Source organism: Trichomonas vaginalis, chromosome VI (genome assembly GCF_026262505.1).
Source record: "Trichomonas vaginalis G3 chromosome VI, whole genome shotgun sequence".
Lineage (NCBI taxonomy): Eukaryota > Parabasalia > Trichomonadida > Trichomonadidae > Trichomonas > Trichomonas vaginalis.
In genome coordinates this window covers 8,155,323-8,172,224 of record NC_067208.1, presented here as the reverse complement: position 1 = coordinate 8,172,224, position 16,902 = coordinate 8,155,323, and the positions used below count along the sequence as shown (strand labels likewise).

Below are 16,902 nucleotides of genomic sequence, written 5' to 3'. Positions count from 1 at the left end.
TTTAAATTTTATTTGAAATGTACGCTGAGTTTGTTAGTGAACCTCAAGTTGAAGGAAACTTGTTTGTTAGATGAGAAATATGAAATGGCATACCATTTTAAAACAATATATTTTTACATATATTAAATGCTTCAGGTTGAAAAACAAAGAACAAAAGTAGCAGATACAAAACCGTTAGACTATATCTTTACAAATACTGGTAGGACTATTTCAGATGAAGAAATTTCATCCCGAGCATACAGGTTTGACTATCCAATTCGTTGGCTTCAAAGTCCTTCAGATGCAAAGGCAATAGGATTTAGAAGAGTTTTGTTTTCAAATAGAACTAACGCATTTATGTTCGCAGTATATTTTCATGGGCAGTATGAAGGTCCTGATTGTCTAATAGACAAATTTGACGAAATGAGAATCTTTACAGTTCGTTCAGACGAAAGTCTTGAGAAAACTCTAGATGACTTTCAAACTCAAATGAACAAATATTATTGGGAATTTCAAAAAAAATACGACTCTTTACTAAATGGAACATACTATCTGAAACTAGAATATGACAAGATGAACTCCACCGTTTCATTTCAAAAGATTGAAATTAACCCTCCAAGAGATACAGAGTTTTTATTTTGGGAAGTAGACAAACGTTCTTGGGCACAATTTCTTCGGTTACTAAACCAGAACGAACCATTACCACCAGATGGTCCATTTAAATTTATACTTCCACCAGCAGATTTGATGGTTTATAGAAACGTGTTTGACCCTCAAAATGTTATGTGTCATGCAAGTTTCAGTTCAAGCAACAATAGTTTTCTATGTATTGGTAAGGACCTTTATGACTTTGCTTCTAAATTCTACGAACCACCTAGTAACAGTTTCTCTGACTTTCAAGTTTGGTTCACAACAAATGGTGTACAACATATTATTCCATTGTACTATGACTTTTATCTCGAATTGTCTTTCATATATAACTACGGAAAAGTGCTGAAAAAGTATTGAATGTGAAGATATTAGAAAATAACATTTTTTCTAACATCGTAGAAAACTCATGAAAACAATTTATTTTTGACACTTTCACAAAAAACATAAAAAAGTGAAGTTAAAATGAGATGTTTACTGAACTGGTTGGATGTCGCCTTCACAGGTTATGTAGAATGGTTGACCAGAGAAGTGAAGGAGACCCTTGAGAATTTGGTTCATTCTTGGGAAAGGGTTCTCTCTGTTTGGAAGTAGTATCCAAGGACGCTTGGCAAAGAACTTTATAATGGCTTCCTTCTTTGCTTGCTTTATGTCGTCGTAGGCTGTCCCGTCTGGTATTTGAATTGGAATTCCAGTCGAAGTCTCGAGATTCAAGGCAGCCCTTCCCGTTATCCAACCGTTAACAAGCTTGCCTTTTACATTCTGCCTGAGGAAGTCTTTAACAAGCTCGTTAATTTCAATTAGGTAAATTGCCTCGTCGGTAGGTTCGACTTCGACCATTGCTACTGTCAGTAAAAGTACTGCTACTGTCAGAAAAAGCACTGCTACTGTCAGAAAAAGTACTGCTACTGTCAGTAAAAGTACTGCTACTGTCAGTAAAAGTACTGCTAGGAGCAGAAAAAAGGAAAATTTGAGAGGGTTTTCGACGATAAAGTACTGCTACTGTCAGAAAAAGTACTGCTACTGTCAGTAAAAGTACTGCTACTGTCAGAAAAAGTACTGCTACTGTCAGTAAAAGTACTGCTACTGTCAGTAAAAGTACTGCTAGTAGCAGAGATTTTTATCGTTGTGGTCCGACGGTTAAGCCACAAACGAATGTCCGACGTCCCACCAACCGAGTCCATTCCCAAACCAGAGGAACCTAAAGAACCACAACAGTCTCCTCAGCAACCTCAGTTCCAGCAAGTACCTCCGAATTACTACCAATTTCCACCTCAAGGTTACTACCCACCACAAGGCTTCCCGAACTACCCTCCTCAGCCTATGCCTTACTTCCCCAACCCTTGGTTGTTTATGCAAAACCCTGCCCCAGCAATTCCAATTCCAATTCCAATCTCAGTCCAAGAGAGACCAAGAGTTCGAAGAAGGTCTGAACCGCTTACGCAAAGAGTATGCTACAGCTCCAATTGAGAGAAAGTTGTTCCCGGACCAAAAAATATAATTTAGGGTAGATGGTTAGATCTAACCCGATTTCTACCCTCATGAATTTTCATGAATTTTATATATTAATGTTTTCGTTAAGCCACTTTGTGCCGTCAGTCAGTCAGTCAGTTTAGGAAAGACTTTAGAAAGTTGTTGGAAAATAAGTCCTGGGAAGAGTATTATAAGGCATTTTGTGAAGAATATAGCAACCGCCGGAATTCAGACGGTTGCTTTTTATACAAAATTCATGCAGGAAATTCTTGAGTTTTGGTTGAAAGAATACGGTGGAGCCAAAAGTGGCTCGACCTCAAAACAAGCATTTTATGAGCTTACTAAGGGCGTTATGAATGAATTCAAAGGTATTTACATACATCCTGACCTCGTTCATTTTGTTGCTGAATTCAGCAAAAATATAATTTAGGTGAAGAGGTGAGATTTCACCTGTTTTTTCACCCTCTTGAATTTTCATGAATTTCCTTAAGATAGAAAAAATAAAGTTAGTTTTATTTTTATTTATTTTTTTATTTTGTATGTAAGATATGATTTCAACAATCGGCACAACAACAATTCAAACAACAGCACCAAACTCGTTAGTCATGAATCCAACATCTATGTTAGTAGAAATGAAAAGCTTCATTCCTTCTTCATATACTTTTGAAACAGAAATCCAGAAGATAAAGCAAGAACTTTTAACAAGTAATTTAGACTGTAGTGCGAAAGATGAAACAAATGAACAGTATCTTTATGAAATGGAGGACCTCATCGACCATTTGCCTAAACTACCTGAAATTCAGCAGCAAAAACTAACTATTCCTGAATTCGACGAAATTGAAGTCAAAGCAACTGACTCAGTAGAAATAAAGAAGTTCATACGAAAGGTAAATTATGAATTCCTTGGTTTTCATTGAAACCATAAAGTTATGGACAAAGATTGCGACATGTTATATAAGAACATCTCTGACATATATTAATCTGGGGAGTTTAAGACATACGACAACTTTGTTTCATTAGCTGCAAAATGTGTATGGCAGATAAGAGATAAAGATAGAAGAGGTAAGGTATGGAATGAACAGATAAAACCAACTGCTTCAGATTTAAAGAAAACCATTGACGCCTTAGTTGTTTTAGCAGGTAAGGTTTCAGAATATAACGCAAAAATGAACCCGCAATGTTCTAAATGTAAAGCAGCAATTAGGAAATATAACTATTCAGTAAAAGAGATAGAAAGAATGCGAAACGACTATGCAGATTTAAAGAAAGAAGCAGAGAAGCCGGTAGAAGATAAAATGAACATGTTAGAATTTCTGAACAAAAACTATCCAACTGCTGACGATTTCCTTCTATCTGATGTCAAGAAGAAGTATAAAGAAACTTTCGGCATTGTTAAAACATTCGATGTACTAAAAGAAGAAATAGAAGCTACAAAACTGTTTAGAGTCTCACGAATTCATAACGTTTACCATGTGAAACGTTTATAAAATAACTGGGGTAGAAATGAGGGTAGATATCGGGTTAGATCTAACCATCTACCCTAAAATATATTTTTATTGAATTCAGCAACAAAATTCTGAGTAAAATAATTTTTAGGGCATGTGTCAAACCGTTGAGTTTTCACAAAATTTAAAAAATAACATTTACCATGTGAAACGTTTATAAAATAACTGGGGTAGAAATGAGGGTAGATATCGGGTTAGATCTAACCATCTACCCTAAAATATATTTTTATTGAATTCAGCACAAAAATCATGAATTTCCTTAAGATAGAAAAAATAAAGTTAGCTTTATTTTTATTTATTTTTTTATTTTGTATGTAAAGACAGTAATGTCAACAACAGAGAACACAACAACAGTTATAGTCCATGAAGCTATAAATGAAGAATATGAGTGGGTTCAGTTTAACAAACAACTCCGTCTCATTCGTTCGGTCAAAGACAATATGTACCAAATGCAAAGTATTTTGACAGCATGTTTTGCACCCGACAATAAGAAACCACAAGACTGGTTTAGGAACCAAAGCACTATTGAACTATTAAATGAAGCTGAAAATTCGACTACGAGAGGAAAAGAACTATAAGTATATGATTTATACTGAAGAGATGGAAAATGAAGAAGATAAAGATATGGTTATGTTGCATTTAGTCAGAAGAAACAACAAAAGCTTTTACGACCTTGCTAAGATTTACAAATCTGACAGAAATTGGTTCTATCGCGAAAACTTACCGATTTCAATGACACCAAATGAAGATGTGAAACAAATAGTTCAAGATACGTTACCTCAAACACACTATGATATGAAAGGTTGTACAATTTTTACCTTCAAAGAAGACTTACCGCTACTGAAAGAAAAAATAACAGAGTATTTTGACAACTTCAAACAAGTAGGGTAGATGCACTCTTTATTTTTATTGACTTTTTACAATTTGAACTTTGTTTGCGTAGATATGAATTCTGAAAGAAGTATGAGGGTCTTGTATGACTTTGTACTTCTCCCATAGTTCATGTCTGTCAAACTTACCTGCCATGGACTCTTTCATAAGTTCCATGAAATCGTCTTCGGACAATCCGGGGAAAAGTACAATGTCAGTAAGTATTCTCTTTACATCCTTACTTAAACTCTTTGCTGTCTGTACACAAATGACAACTGAGATGTTAAAGTGTCTGAGCTTCTTAAGAATTCGACACATATCTTGTTCTCTGTTCTTTAACAAAGGATGAGAGGCGAAATCATCTAAAATAAGAAGACACCTATGAGGGTATGTCTTCCAATCGTAAGATTGCAATTTCTTCGAAATGTATTCTATCTCTTTCTGTTTGTTTCTGAAGTGTTTCTTCTCTAATATTCTCTGCATTACCTCATTAGGGTCTTTGAACTTAGAATTTATATACTCATTTATAGCATTATACTTCAAAACTCTTCTTTGGTACTTCTTTATCCAATCTAACAACTCAGTATCCTTTATACATACTAACTTAGACTTCTTTATAATATCTTTGAACGAATTGACGGTTTGGTCAAATTGACCAGAAGTACTACAAATGACTACTAACTCATAGAATGGGTTCTTCTCATCTAGTTCTTGTTGTTGTGCAGCCATTTTAAGATAAGTGAAAGTCTTACCCGACCCAGGTGGTGCAATTAGACCTGTTATACCATTCTGAGCAAATAAGAATTTGTCATGTATAGGCTTTATCTGAGCATTTTCTAACTTCCTCTTGTTCTTGTTTAAAACATTCTCAAATTTCTTGTCAATGTCAGCAAACTTTTTTTCTAACATATTTTTAGAAAAATTAAAATTTTTATCTTTTAGAAAATGTCTAGCGATTTCGCTATCTATATTCGAGACAAACTTTTTGACAGCAAAACATCTGTCGACCATAAAATCTTACATAATGTAAACAAGAAAGGTGAATTTGTTCTAAAGTTCTGTTTCTGGGAATATGACAAGAACCATAAAACATTACAAAGAGCAGTCTTAAAATTTGTCAATGACAGACTTGTTGACAGAGATGACGCCGATTGGAAAGATGAAGTCCAACAAAAGTTCTTAGAATGCAAAGAAGACACATGCGCTGTTCTTGAAGATGAAATAGAAAACAGAATAGATGAGCTATTAAAGGACAAAGAACTTTTACAGAAATATAGTTGCGCCAAATTTGACATAACTCCACCAGAAAAGAAGAAGAGAGAAAAGAAAGAAAAGAAAGTAGAAGAAGAGAAGAAAGAACCTGAACCAGTTCCAGAGAAAAAGAAATTTGACATGTAAAAATAAAATTTTATTTTTAGAACATTTCTGGGTCAATGTCAATGTTCTCTTCCTCTTTAGGAGTAAACACTGGCTTAGACTCTAAAATCTTTTTACCCAATTTACCTTGAACTTCTACAACTTTAGACTCATAATATTCATAGTCGTCTGTCTTCTTTGGTTCATAAGGTATAACAAGTTTGTATGCTTTGCCTTCTTTAAGGTTTGAGAACTTTCTGTCAAAACTTTCTTTGACTGTTAACAAACCTTCTATGTCTAAGTCTTCAAATTTCGCACCATTTTTAGTCACAATAGCAAACTTAACTGGTTCGATGTTCCAAACTTTGCTGAATGAAGACTTTTCAAAATGGTAGAAGTAAACATTCAAATATGTGAATGGGTCTAGTTCTTCTTTAAGTCCTGACATGTACTTGTTTACTGAGATGAATTTTGCCATCTTTTCTATCGGATAAAAAAATATTTTTTTTAAATTTACTCAGAAAAAATTTTCTTTGTATATACACCATTCTGAACATCTAAAAGACTTTTGACATTTGCCAAGAATGTACGTTTAGAAGCTGCCATATAACCATATTCTTGACAATATTGTTTATACGAATCGTACAATGACCTTTCATCTAAACACTCAAAGTCGCTTTCTTCTATGAACAGTTCATATACACTCTTGTTTGCTTCTAACAATGTTTGTCTCTCTTCGGTATGTGGAATTTGTCTTGGATTGAACTTAGAAATATCTAATGTCATGAAATATGAGAACAAGTGGTTGTAAAAGTCAGATGTCAAAGTTTCTGCTAAGTCGTCAAAATATTCTGTATCTTGCATATGAGAATCTGACGTTCTGACAACTACATATCTTCTGTCAGAACTTTCTAACTTCATCGGAACAGCATTGTTTGAAACCATAATGAAGTTTGCAACATTTTCACAAACTCTTTGGTCTTTATACTTTCTTTCAACAACTCCAACTTTGTCTGTTATAAGACTCTTCAAAGCATCTGAGTTCAAAACTTTTGTTGTATCTATACTTTGAAGTTCATTGCAAACTATAAGTTTCATATTCTCTATTGAGGAGTTAAACTTGCCACAGATGTTTTCTAAGTTTGTCATATTCGGATTCGAATAACCTTCTAACAGTTTGCATAAGATATCTGTAAAGAATGTGTTCTTACCTGTTCCTTGTTTTCCAATTATAATGAGAGCAGTTTCATTTTTAGCACTTGGATGTTGTAAGATATTTGCAAACCAACATAAGATATACTCATAGACTCTTTCGTTTCCATTGCATATAATTTCTTTGACATGGTCTAACCAAGCTTCTATAATACTGTGTTTCCATTCTACTTGTTCATATTTATATCCAGTGAAGATAGAATAGAAGTTTGGAGAAGGTGTATAGAACTTTATACCTCGAACTGAAAAATCTTCTAACTTTGACAATAAGATATCCCAAGCATCTAACATCTTCATTCCAACTTGTACAACTTTTATTTTCTTAAGTTTCTGTCTACATTCTTGTTCAGACACTATTGTTGCTCTTGGTTTGTTAAAGACAACATCCCATTCTTTCATGACATAACATTCTGGGGCAGAGTCAACATAAATGACTAAACGTTTCAAATTCTCGACTGCTTTGTTATAGTCTCTAAATGGACACATATTTCTGAATGCTTGGAAGTCATAAAAATCTGAAACATCTATTCTGTACATTTTTATAAAAATAAAAAAATATTATTTTTTTATTCTTGACTTTGTTGTTCCATTTGTTGCATTTGTTGTTCTTGAGCTATTTGTTGTTGAAGTTGTTCTTGTAATACAATACTTTCACCAGTTGCATCTTCCAATTCGAAACTTTCTGCCGTCATTGACAAATACATAGGACATAAAAGTTTTACAGGAACAAAGTTTGCGTCAACTAATGTCAACGTTATACTTGCCAAAGTGTTTGAGTTCACTAAGGTTGAAAATTCTGCATTCGAATGAACAATAGGCAAACCAGCAGAGAAAGTATTGTTTATACGCATAAGTATCTTTTGGTCATAATAGTTTCTGTCGACATTCGAATAACACTTTGAACCTAAGTTTGAAACAATATATAAGATTGGTGTGCTTAATGTCAATGGAATAGACATTCCTTGTATGACACCTTTTCCTGTTATAGGAAACTGTTGGTAGTAAAAACCAGAAATAAGTTTTGTATTATAGCTCATATCGTTTATAGTAAACTCAGTCGGACATCCAAACATAATGAAACCTGCTCTAGTTGCAGCACATGTTACACCCGTACTTAAAGTATTAAATAAGTCAACAAAACCTGTTGGTGGTATATCTGAGTAAGTATCTTCAAAGGAGTATTTTTTACCATTCACAACAATAAAGTCTTCTGGTGTCAAAAGAGCAAAACAGGCTTTAGTCGTCATTGTGTTTAAGGTTAGTTTACAATATCGTCCTTGAGGACTTTGTAAGTTTGTTGTTATAGAATTATATGACTCAGGGTTTTTAGTCGTAATAGTATAAACCATTATGTCTTCTGCATTTACTTAGCAAATAAACTTTAATGAAATGTTGTGGTCGTCAAATATTTTTATAACGTCTGGGAAACTATATTTTAAGTTCAACGTTTCACCTCCTTTCATAACGTATATCTTGTCAATGACATTATATGAAACACCACAGCAACCAATGTCGGGTTCTATTTCTTTGATGTTTATATCGTCTGCCTCTGTCAAAAGTTTCAATAGTTCTTTCAAAACTTCATGAGGTGCAATGACATATGAGTTCACTTTTACAGGGTTGTGTTCGACCAAGTTTAACATTATACTTAAAGCTTGACAAATCTTCTCCTGAGTTTGAAGTTTGTCTTTCAGTTGTTGGTAGTCGTTTCGAATATCTGCAACAGAACTTAAGTTTCTGTTAACTTCAGGATATGTTGGTTCTTTTACAGGAACAATTGTTATACCATCTTCGTCTTCGTATGGTTTCCCCACTTCAACATCTCTGTCTTTGACATTGACAATAACACTTTGACTGTTTGTTTGAGTTGGTGAATTTAACTTCACATCTGCCACCGCCATTAAACCTTTTGAAACACTTACGCTTCTATTTTTCGGAAATGACATTTTACTTAGAATAAAAAGATGGACGTATTCGGATATCTTATTGAATTGAAGCAGAACAAAGTTTATACTCACAAACAAAACAAATACATTGACAGAATAGTTCTTTACACAAACAATGGAAAATGTTATAGAATAGCAATATTTGCTGAACCAAAATATTTTCATAAAGCAAAGAAAGTTGGTATAACTGAAATGGTGAAAGTTCTTGAAGCAGACAAAAATATAGGGTGTCCAAAGGTGTGTTTAGCACAAACCTGAATACTGCGAATAGAAATAAACAAGTTACATATATATAAAGTTTATTTAAATATAATCACCATTGGATTCAATCACGCGTTCGCAGCGATCGATTCAGGCTTGAAAGACACGCTTTAAATTATCATGAGAAAATTGCTCAAATTGCTCTCTTACAAAATTTTCAAGATCATCTGGACTCGCGAATTCGCGTCCTTCAGCTCTTTTTTAGCGTGCCGAATAAATAAAAGTCAGAGGGTGCATATCAGGTGAATAAATTGGGTTTGGAACAACTTTGACATTGTTTTCCACCAGTAATTCATTACCTTATACTTTTGTGAACTCTTGAATTATCAAAATGAATTGCAAACTTTTGTTTTTTGTTGTTTGGATTTCTCAAACTCATCAGAATTGATAATTTGAGTAAGAACATTGTCAATTAGATACTGAGCATTCATCGTATTTAGGTTTTTGAAGAATATCAATTGCGATGATGCCATTCACGCCCCAAAAACCGACAACATCATCATTGGTGTGTCAATTTTTTCTTCGGGAATGTTTGCGGATTTTTATCCTTCGGGATCCACATGATTTCGGCTTCTGTTGCATATTGAAACCAAGACTCGTCCCCTGTTACTAAAAAGCGAAACTTCTTGGATTGATACGCACCCAATATAGAGAGGAGCTCTTTCGAAGATTGGACTCTAGATTTTTTTTGAACTGAATTAAGGTTGTGCGGAACCCAACGTGTATACGCTAGTTTGTAGTTCAAATAATTGTGCAGATAATAACTGACTGTTGTACGTGGTATCTTTGTCATCTCCTCTATCCTTCTGAGTGATGCTCTTGGCTTCATCTAGCGCTTGAAGAATTGCTTTGATTTTTCTTTGATCCGGCGATTTTTTTGTCAATTTTTATGATTGGCGCTTTTTGTTCATGAAGTGATACATCTAACATGATACGTTACAGTGGAATAGCTAGGAGCATCCATACCGAAGCATTTTACCAATGTCTCGTAGATTTTTTTACAATCTTTGCATTTTTTTGCAAGAGTGAGGATGTTTTCTTTATGATTCATTAAAAAAATGAAAAAAAATCCCGCCAAAATTTCCCGCGAAACCGCCTCTTGTCTCAAAATTTATTTTATATCCCGGCATGGCGCCAAAATACAACATACTCATCATATACATATATTCATATTTTTTATTATATATTTATAATCAGCATATATCTCCTTTAATAGTCTCATATAGAGCGCTGTGCTAAACGCACCTTTGGACACCCTATATAACTTCAAAACTGACCGATATTACTAAAGGAAAGTTTATCTTACAATATTATGTCAAAACTGGCGTACTGTCAATATTTGACGGAAGAAGTCAGTTCAAGAACAACTTACTGACCTGCTGCCAAAATCTGCTCGATGGAAGCTGTCGTTATGCCAATCTGAGGAGCCCCAGCAGGTTTCATCGAACGAATCTTCAAAAGAGCATCTTCCGTGAAAAGTGCTATTGGTTTTGTAAACTTCTTTGCTCTCAATTCATCTGGACCGTCTCTGTCACCAGTATATTGTATTTGAACTGTACCAACAGTTGAAATACCACCCATAAAGTCTTCTGAGTCAGCAAATGGAATGCCAGGCCAAAAGTTTGAACGGTCTCCATTTGTATATTGAGTTTTTTGACCTCCTGTATGAGTCCATACTTTCACATATGGCATAATAGAACTTTGCATTTCAGGGTTAATGGTTGTTGTGAAGTTGTTGTTAAAGTTCATAGCATCTAATGTCAAGTTGTATGACCTCATATCCTCAACTGTAGAATATTCTTCTCTTGGATAATATTTGCCATCTATGTTTTATGATATTTAATACCAGGGTTGTAGAAACAAGAATAGTCATTTATAGTTCGTCTGAACAGTACAAACATAGTATCTGCATGTTTCATTGCAGTTGTTAAAGCAATATCTGTTCTTGCACCTTCGGCTCCTGGATTTTGGTTTCCAACTTCACCTGCAAAGTCTTTGACAGATATTTGGTGTATAGGGAACATAAGTGGAACTGCAATATATTTGGCAGCTAAAGCATTTGAAATATCTGGGTCCAACATATAGACTGCAAGTCTGCTTTCTATTCTCTTGCATCAACTGTTCGCATGTGAACTTAACTGGGTCCCAAGCAGTTCCAGCAGCATTGAAATAATAGTTTACTTCAGTGTTGAGGTTTGAGAAACCAAAGTCTAAGTCAACTTTGTCTTTGCAAAAGTCACAGAACTTGGCTCCACCAGTTCCAGCTACAGTAATGCTGAATGGGTCTTGTGTTGGTGCAATGACTAAGTTATTTTTGCTTGGAGTAAGTTCGATAGAAATTTTTCCTGCCCAGTTTGGCAAGTATCTTAAAAACCTGAAGATGAGGAAAGATGACAAAGGAACTCTAAGTTTCAGTTTTACTTTAGTGGCAGCAGTTCCATCTGAACCAGAAAGGTTAACATAAACTCCTGGAACGTTAGGGTCAAGTCTTCTTATTTTCTCAATAGTTGCATACTGGTCTGTTTGTTCTCTAGCTTGTGGTTGTACTGAGTTTCTCAAAGCGAACCATTCATAGTTTGCCCATGTTACTGTTTGAACTAAGTCAGAGTTAGAATATATCTTATATCCCATGAAAACTTCTGGAGCATATTGGTATCCGACATAGAAAATTCCATTGCAACCTTTCTTGTCAGACAACTTGGCAGAAGGTTTTATTTCAATGTCTTGTTCCACGTATAAGAATGAGTTGTCAATAGAAATAATATGAAACCTGTCGCAAGCAATATCTACTGTTGTTGAAGAACCTTCTCCAAACTCACCTACGTTTCCATAAGAAACAGCAGTTGTATATTCGTAAGTTCCAGGAACTATTTCTGACCTTCTAATGGCATTGTCGCATTCGTTATACCATTCGGAAACATTTCCGTTCATGGCATCCAAAACTGTTGGCGTTATATTCTGAGCGGCGTACATTTCATATGGGTAAAAATATAGAATAGTTGGATTTATATATCATAATAGAACCCACTCGGACCAAGCTTTACTTTCTTCCTGACTGAGTTTTTAACTCTTCTTTTTCCTTCATTGCCACTACTTTCACTAGATGAAGTTACTTCTTCACTACTTTCACTTTGTTCTACTCTTCTCTTCTTCTTTGGTGTCGCTTTGGTAACTTGCCCTCTGCTTCAAGTTGTTGCATCTTTGCCTCATGTTCACCTAGTATGTTGTAAATTTTCCATGTCCTTTTTGCCTTTGGGCTCTGGTCGCCCATCTCAGGTAACCTATATCCTAGAAAGATTTTGTCATAGTTTGTATTTGAGTCTTCGCGTATTGTTTGCATGACTCTTTCCTGAGTTTCCGGTTCAAGCTCTTCAAACAGAGCTTGTCCATATGGAATAAGCTCGTTTCCAAATATATGTTTTTGTAGCCATTCTGGTTTTCTTTCCATGTTACCAATAATATCTTTTGTGAATGGGAAAGCTTTTACCCAATGTTTCAGTCTTGCGTCATTTATTTCTGTAGTTGGTTTTATTTTGTCAAGGAACATGTTTTTCAATACTAACATTTCATTTGGTACTGTCCATTTGAGTTTTCTTAAATATTCATCCCTTCTCAGTTCATTGTCTGCAAAGTAAGTTTTTATGACATTTTGCAAACTTTCGTTTGCAAGGTCATGTACAATAAGTTCTCTTCCTTCTCTCTCCCTAACTTTCTTTCTAAACTCTTCACCAAATATACCATCTCTATGGTTCTGTGTAGTTCTTTGAGATAAATGTTCTAGAACGTCAGGTGTTATATTTCCATCAGCCATGTTCATTTCATACTGGTCCAAAATATCTGCATCTTTCATATCTTTCAATGGCATTAAAGCCGCGCTGAAAATACCCGTTATATCTGGTTCACCATTCACTTCCATTGCGTCTACAACTTCTTGGAATTGAGGTTGTAAGTTTATGAACCACCTATCCGGATTAGCTTTATGACCCCATCTCATTGTAGTTCCATAGTCTGCAGAAACAAAAGTAGGTTTTTTTCCATATTGGTTAGGTTCTGAATGAACTTTAAACAATGTTTCATTTCTATATGTTTTGTTGAAATTTAACCTTTTATTTTCACCGAGTTCAGCCAAAGATTGAACGTTATATGGTCGTAAGTAAAAAGGATTATTGTATTTGCGTACATTTTCTTTCAGTACTTCCATTCTATGCTGAATATTTTCATCTGATGTTGGAGTCCTTTGTATGTCGGTGAACATTTTTCGATATTCTTCTACTATGTCAGCCGAATTTTTCTTAGACTCTTGGAAAGATTCCATATTCTCCGCATACACTTGTTGAGGGTCAAGATTTTTCGGCTGTTCCAAATCTTCATCTAGTTCTGGGAAGTTAGTTTCCAAAGGAGGGACTTGTTTGTTTCCTTCAGGCTCTTCTAGCTGTTGTTGCTGAACTATTTCTTCCATGTCTGGTTGTATCTGAACTTCTTCCTGTGGAGTTTCTTGTACCTCATCTGCTGGCATTTCATATATTCCGAGACCGTTTTTAACAAGTTCCCTATCTAAGTCATCCGGACTCATAAACCTTTCTTCTTTCGTTCCGTCTCTATTTTTTACGCGTTTCATGAAGAGAGTTGAATTATCATTTAGCTCTGACATCAAATATCTCGGAGTAAATTCATTCATGTCATTTGGATGATATGCTATTAAATCATATCCCTTAGCGAGCTTGTATTTTCCAGGTTTGAGATTATATCCGATTTGATGCTCAACCATAAAGCTAAATAGGTTCGGGTCAGTATTTCCTTCCTTGAACTTTCTAATAGCTTCTTTATATCTGTCACTAAAGTCAAGAGTATCTGGGTAACCATAATCTTCCTTAAGCATTTTTAAGAATTCTTGGTTTCCTTTTTCTCTACTTCTTTTGTGTCTTTGCTCCGTTTGTGGTTGTTGTGCTGGATTTTGAACTGTTGATTGCTGTGCTGGATTTTGAACTGTTGGTTTTGGTTGTTGTTGTGGTGCTGGATTTTGAACTGTTGGTTTTGGTTGTTGTTGTGGTGCTGGATTTTGAACTGTTGGTTGTTGTGTTGGTTTTGGTGCATGCCTGTGTCTGTGTCCATGTGACGATGTAAATGTTTTAGGTAGTCCTGGTGCAGGTGCTTCTCTTGGAGGGTTTGGTGGTATATAAGTTCCACCAGCTGGCACATATGTTCCATCTGCAGCATAATGTCCTACCTGACTTTTCGTTTTTAAGAAAGCATTTACTAGGTCTGTTTTGGTCTGTTGTAACTCTTTTTCTTGACTTTCCACAACGGTTGCTCTAACGGCGTCATAGGCACTTTGAACTGCCTGTCTCGTTGCTGCATCTGTTATTTTCGTCATATTTTGTGCTACTTCTCTTAACTCTTTGTCGAAACCTTCAGACTTCAGTTTCTTTCCAGATGAGAAGTCGTTCACTAGTTTCACCTTACTATGAAGAGCTTCGAAGGCATTCTTAAAGTCAGCATTCATTAAAGCTTCATTTGAACTGTCTTCATCCGCTTGTATTTTTGTCCTTATTGACCCTATAAGTTGGGCTGCTTTAGCGTTGGCTTGGGCATCTAACCAGTCATTATTAGCTTTTATAATATCTGCGCTTTTCATTGCCTTTTGCATGGCTGCGTCGTTATTTTTACTTTCTTGTGCTAAGTTTTCATACTGTACGGTTTGGTTTTGCAACTGTAAAAGTTTTTCTGCCTTTACATTTGCTTCAACTTCTTTTTTATACTCATCGCTATCCATATATGTCTTCATGGCTTTTTGTTTTATCTCTTCATCTTTCAGTACTTTATATTGAGTAGTATGGTTTTTCAAATTTATAACATCTTGTTCCATTTTTGCTACTTCTGCTGCTTTTTCTGACACTTTTTTCGCATATTCCTCTGTACTTAGTTCTTTCAGTTGTTCTTCTTTCTTCTTTTTCTCTACGTTTAACTCATTGAGTTTCTTTGTGTGTCTGTCATATTCTAGTTTCTTTTCGTTTTCACTTATTTGTTTCTGTATGTCTATGTTTGACTTTTTGACATCTGTTATTTGATTTTTGAGTGAACTCAAATTCATTTGACTTTGAGGGTTATAAGCTGTTCCGTCTGCAGCTCCACCATAGCCTGCCATTTTCGCTAAAAGTGCCGCTCTTAAACCTCCACTCTGTGCACCAATAACTCGGTTTAAAAGCATAGGGTTGCTTGACATTTGTTGCAACATAGTGGGGTCATTCATAATTTGTTGTTGCAACTGTTGTTGTGGTGTCAGTTTTACTATTGGATGTTTCAATGCTCCCTTCCTCTTACGTATATTCTTACGTAGCTTACGTGGCATTTTAAGTGAAGTAAAAAACGGTTTTTGACAGATGTTTATATGACACTTTTTGTTCAGCACAAAAAACTACTCGGTCAAAGTGTTGTCAGTTTTGTAAAATAACCGTTCTATCTCATTCTATAAGGGGGAAAAGGCTTCTCAAAGTATACTTCTTTGGAACGCCTGTAACTTTTCCTGTAGCGACGATAGACCCTTACTTGTCCGGACAAAGTTATACTATTTTGAGTGCTCTACACAAAAGTCACCGGCTGGTCGGCTGGGGTTCGGTCCTCCTCTTGGGTCTTGGGAAAAATTTCTTATGGGCTAGAGGGCGCAACGCGCCTGGAAGCCCTCCGAATAAAAACTTCATTTATACTAAACATCTTCGGGGCTAGAGGGCGCAACGCGCCTGGAAGCCCCACTACCTTTTTTTAATTTACATGCTCCATGCACACACCAAGAACATTATGATGAATTTAAATTTTTGTTTAATTTTTAAGGGTGCACACGAGAGGATCATGTAAACTTCAGAATTTAGAACCTTATTTTTAGGCATTATCTTGGCTACCTATTTAGGCTCGAAAAGCAAAAAATATCAAAAAATACAACTTGACTCCATTATGACACTTTCATGGAGGTAGTTTTTATCCGCTAGTATTTTCCCTTTGAATCTCTTTACAATTCGAAATCAAATTCAAACCTCAGTAGAAGAAAGGAAGAATCGACTTACTACGGTTGTAATACGAATAAATACATATATTTAATTATTTTTATTTACATAATAATTGTTTGAAGCTCATATTCCATCAAATTTTTAAATAAAAACATTAAAATGTTGAAAATGTTCATATATTTTAATAGGGTTTTGGCACTTTATTGAGGAATTACTACATACATAGTCGAACTGAACTTGATATTTTGAAATTTAAATTATTTATCAAAATTAAAATTTAACTTGAAATTTATAATTATTTAGTCATATTTTGCATAATTCTAAGTAGATTTTGTAAAAAAATCAAGAAAGAAAAATTTTCACGTGCTTTATTTTTTCTTTTTTATAATAATACATATTATTATATAATTAACATATTCATAATGTTTCACCCTTTCAAAAATATAATCCTCCTCCTCTCAAATAAACGTACATACGGGTGGCCTCTTTTTTCAAAAAATTAAAATTTGAAATTTTGGGCTCAAATATTAGAGATTTTTTCAACCTTCAACGATATATGTTGTCTATATCAGACCTCCTTTCTTTTTGATACTTAACATTGTTCCTAAATCTTAGCCGTTAAGGCTGTTCTGAAAATATTTTTTTTTCGAA

The 16,902-nt window shown here is 34.8% G+C and overlaps 12 protein-coding genes and 3 pseudogenes across 15 annotated transcripts, besides 3 other annotated features; 7 read left to right on the top strand and 8 right to left on the bottom strand.

Moving 5' to 3' along the window:
• Positions 1-16,016: part of a mobile genetic element that runs on past the window's edge.
• TVAGG3_0827290 (uncharacterized protein) lies at positions 127-987 on the top strand (the record flags this gene model as incomplete). Its single annotated transcript, XM_051248331.1, has 1 exon — positions 127-987. The coding sequence occupies one exon, from the start codon at positions 127-129 to the stop codon at positions 985-987; it is 861 nt and encodes a 286-aa protein (XP_051083806.1).
• TVAGG3_0827280 (uncharacterized protein) lies at positions 1,783-2,097 on the top strand (the record flags this gene model as incomplete). The annotated part of the gene is made up of 1 exon (XM_051248330.1): positions 1,783-2,097. The coding sequence occupies one exon, from the start codon at positions 1,783-1,785 to the stop codon at positions 2,095-2,097; it is 315 nt and encodes a 104-aa protein (XP_051083805.1).
• On the top strand, positions 2,649-3,017 carry TVAGG3_0827270 (organellar and viral DNA polymerase type B; the record flags this gene model as incomplete). Its single annotated transcript, XM_051248329.1, has 1 exon — positions 2,649-3,017. One exon carries the CDS (start codon positions 2,649-2,651, stop codon positions 3,015-3,017), a length of 369 nt encoding a protein of 122 aa, XP_051083804.1.
• TVAGG3_0827260 (organellar and viral DNA polymerase type B) lies at positions 3,267-3,587 on the top strand (the record flags this gene model as incomplete). The annotated part of the gene is made up of 1 exon (XM_051248328.1): positions 3,267-3,587. The coding sequence occupies one exon, from the start codon at positions 3,267-3,269 to the stop codon at positions 3,585-3,587; it is 321 nt and encodes a 106-aa protein (XP_051083803.1).
• TVAGG3_0827250 (KilA, N-terminal/APSES-type HTH, DNA-binding family) lies at positions 3,932-4,183 on the top strand (the record flags this gene model as incomplete). The annotated part of the gene is made up of 1 exon (XM_051248327.1): positions 3,932-4,183. One exon carries the CDS (start codon positions 3,932-3,934, stop codon positions 4,181-4,183), a length of 252 nt encoding a protein of 83 aa, XP_051083802.1.
• Positions 4,512-5,384, bottom strand: TVAGG3_0827240 (protein of unknown function, DUF4106 family; the record flags this gene model as incomplete). Its single annotated transcript, XM_051248326.1, has 1 exon — positions 4,512-5,384. The coding sequence occupies one exon, from the start codon at positions 5,382-5,384 to the stop codon at positions 4,512-4,514; it is 873 nt and encodes a 290-aa protein (XP_051083801.1).
• Positions 5,421-5,873, top strand: TVAGG3_0827230 (uncharacterized protein; the record flags this gene model as incomplete). Its single annotated transcript, XM_051248325.1, has 1 exon — positions 5,421-5,873. The coding sequence occupies one exon, from the start codon at positions 5,421-5,423 to the stop codon at positions 5,871-5,873; it is 453 nt and encodes a 150-aa protein (XP_051083800.1).
• TVAGG3_0827220 (protein of unknown function, DUF4108 family) lies at positions 5,890-6,276 on the bottom strand (the record flags this gene model as incomplete). Its single annotated transcript, XM_051248324.1, has 1 exon — positions 5,890-6,276. A coding segment is annotated over one exon (387 nt), but the record flags the coding sequence as incomplete, so codon positions are not given.
• On the bottom strand, positions 6,345-6,617 carry TVAGG3_0827210 (Poxvirus D5 protein-like family; the record flags this gene model as incomplete). The annotated part of the gene is made up of 1 exon (XM_051248323.1): positions 6,345-6,617. One exon carries the CDS (start codon positions 6,615-6,617, stop codon positions 6,345-6,347), a length of 273 nt encoding a protein of 90 aa, XP_051083798.1.
• On the top strand, positions 7,316-7,449 carry TVAGG3_0827200 (annotated as a pseudogene). The gene has a single exon. A coding segment is annotated over exon 1 (134 nt).
• Positions 8,411-8,944, bottom strand: TVAGG3_0827190 (protein of unknown function, DUF4106 family; the record flags this gene model as incomplete). Its single annotated transcript, XM_051248322.1, has 1 exon — positions 8,411-8,944. One exon carries the CDS (start codon positions 8,942-8,944, stop codon positions 8,411-8,413), a length of 534 nt encoding a protein of 177 aa, XP_051083797.1.
• Positions 9,213-10,509: a mobile genetic element.
• TVAGG3_0827180 lies at positions 9,293-10,413 on the bottom strand (annotated as a pseudogene). Its single transcript has one exon. A coding segment is annotated over exon 1 (1,121 nt).
• On the bottom strand, positions 10,749-11,331 carry TVAGG3_0827160 (annotated as a pseudogene). Its single transcript has one exon. A coding segment is annotated over exon 1 (583 nt).
• On the bottom strand, positions 11,461-12,223 carry TVAGG3_0827150 (uncharacterized protein; the record flags this gene model as incomplete). The annotated part of the gene is made up of 1 exon (XM_051248321.1): positions 11,461-12,223. A coding segment is annotated over one exon (763 nt), but the record flags the coding sequence as incomplete, so codon positions are not given.
• TVAGG3_0827140 (protein of unknown function, DUF4106 family) lies at positions 12,539-15,599 on the bottom strand (the record flags this gene model as incomplete). The annotated part of the gene is made up of 1 exon (XM_051248320.1): positions 12,539-15,599. A coding segment is annotated over one exon (3,061 nt), but the record flags the coding sequence as incomplete, so codon positions are not given.
• Positions 16,017-16,077: 61 nt separating the features above from the next.
• Positions 16,078-16,902: part of a mobile genetic element that runs on past the window's edge.